This window comes from Fonticula alba (genome assembly GCF_000388065.1).
Source record: "Fonticula alba strain ATCC 38817 unplaced genomic scaffold supercont2.5, whole genome shotgun sequence".
Taxonomy (NCBI): Eukaryota; order Rotosphaerida; family Fonticulaceae; genus Fonticula; species Fonticula alba.
This window is the reverse complement of record NW_009242975.1, coordinates 140,267-142,277: the sequence shown is the minus strand read 5'-3', so window position 1 is coordinate 142,277 and position 2,011 is coordinate 140,267. Positions and strand designations below refer to the sequence as shown.

The window sequence follows — 2,011 nt, the reverse complement described above, 5'->3', positions numbered from 1 at the left end:
GGGGACGGGATGGGCGGCGGTTGGGGAGGCGCGTCCGAGGTCATGAGCGCATGCAAGTGCGAGAAAAAAAGCCCAATCAAATGCACATATGTGTATATATGTGTGTGTGTGTGTGTGTGTGTGTGTGATTGGATTTCAGCGTGGGAGTGGCAGTGCCGCGAGCAGGTGGGTGAGCATTTTGGCCGCGGCAGAAGGGCGACAGGTGCAACGCTCCAAGGGGCCAGGGCCGGCGGCTTAGATCCCCCCCCCCCCCCGCCGCACCCCCCGCCCCCACCCCCCCCCCCCCTCCCCCCGCCCCCCCCCCCCCCCCCCCCCCCCCCCCCCCCCCCCCCCCCCGCGCCAGCGCCACCCCCCGCCCCCCCCCCCCGGGACAATACCGGCACTGCGTGCAGCGGCAGGACATCGACGGGTGGAGGTGCCTCGCCGGTGGTCGAGGCACCGGTCCCGGGGATCGCCCCCCCCCCCCCTCCGGGCCCGGCCCCGGCCGAAGACGGGCGTGCTGCCAAACGCACAGGAGCCACGGGGCGCAGGCGAGCGGAAGAAGCCATCCCCGCAGGCGCCGCACAGCTGGCCATGGACCAGATGCGGGGCCTCCAGGCGCCCGGGGGCACATGCCCAGGTCGCGGCAAGCCGATCGCACCTGATCGAGGGGTCAGAGTCACAGCCCATGTCATCGGCCAGGTGGTAGGCCTGGTTGTCCTGGAAGAGGACCCAGTATTCGGGCCGCGCCGGGCCGAGGTTCACCGGTGCCATCCGGACCACATCCGGCCAGGTGGCGAAGGTGGCCGGCAGGCGGATGGCCTGCCAGAGAAGCTGGCCGCCGGCCGGGCCGGCATCGCCGCCATGTCCCCCGGTCGAAAGGCGGACCAGGCGCCACATTTGCCGGGTCCCAGACACCAGCAGCAGGAACCTCGTGGGGAGGGTGGCGTCCTGCACCGGGGGCACCAGCCGCGTGGTCAGTGCCTGGCGCTCTTCCGGCAGCTGGCCAGCCTCCAGCAGCTCGGCCCATGTGCCGGTGCCGGGGTCCAGCCCCAGGTAGACATACAGGCGATCGGCCGTGGTGACCACCAGATCCATGGCCTGGAGGTGGGGGGTGAGGAAGCGCGTGGCCGCCAGGGCCACCACCGGCCGGCCGAGGGGGAAGCTGAGTGTCGGGCTGCCGGGGCGGATCCAGGCCCACCCGTCGGCCGTGGCCAGGAAGAAGTTCCCCGGCAGGCCGGTGGCCCCCGGGGCCCGAGGATGGGGGACCTGCGCATCGGTCGCCAGCCAGGCCTGATTGCGCCAGCGCAGGGTGTGGGCCCTGTTCAGGGAGGCGTCGGCCCCCTCGACCAGGACCAGGGCAGTCACCTCGTCCGGGCCATTGGCATGGCCGGCCAGCAGGGCGGCCGGCTGGCCGGCCGGCAGGGCGTGGGTGTGGCTCTGCCCCGCCACGGACAGGCCCACTTGGGAGCCGCTCTGCCAGAGGAACAGCGGGTCGGTGCGGGTCGATGGCAAGCCCAATGGGCCGAAGTCCAGCGCCTGTGGCATCCCGACCAGGGGGCCGCTGAGCGAGGGGTCATTTGTGAAGAAGCTGTCCCTTCGGAAGTCCCAGCCGGTTGGCCGGCTGCTTGGCTGCCGGTAGGAGAGCCAGGTGGACCGGTTGAAAACCCGGTAGCAAACCGCATCATCCCCGGCGAAGAGCCGGCCGAGCATGTCAGTGCAGCCGAAGGGCGTGCCCGAAGCAATCAGCAGCAGCTCCCCGCCGACCTGCTGGTCCACGTCCATGGCCAGGGCGCCGGAGCCGAGCAGCAGCAGCAGGAGCCACAGCATGAGCGAGAGGATGGGCCGTGCGGGTTGTGATGGGGGCGGCTGGCCGGCGGCCCCGCCCTGTTGGTGGTGCATTGGTGGGGAGCCCGCCTCAGGGGGAGAGGCTCCGGGGGGCGCAGGGCCACGAGACCCGAGCGAGCGACGGGCAGCGCGAGGCAGCGAGAGGGAGCGAGAGGGAGCGAGAGGCAGCGAGAGGCAGCGAGAG

At 72.1% G+C, this 2,011-nt stretch overlaps 1 protein-coding gene across 1 annotated transcript in view; it reads right to left on the bottom strand.

The window, feature by feature from the left end:
* Positions 1–2,011, bottom strand: part of H696_03235 (TKL protein kinase) — an 8,726-nt gene extending 6,715 nt beyond the window's left edge. The window contains exon 1 of the mRNA XM_009497121.1: positions 513–2,011. Coding sequence (XP_009495396.1) covers positions 513–1,881 — 1,369 coding nt within the window. The 5' untranslated portion in view covers positions 1,882–2,011. The remainder of the gene's footprint in view (positions 1–512) is intronic.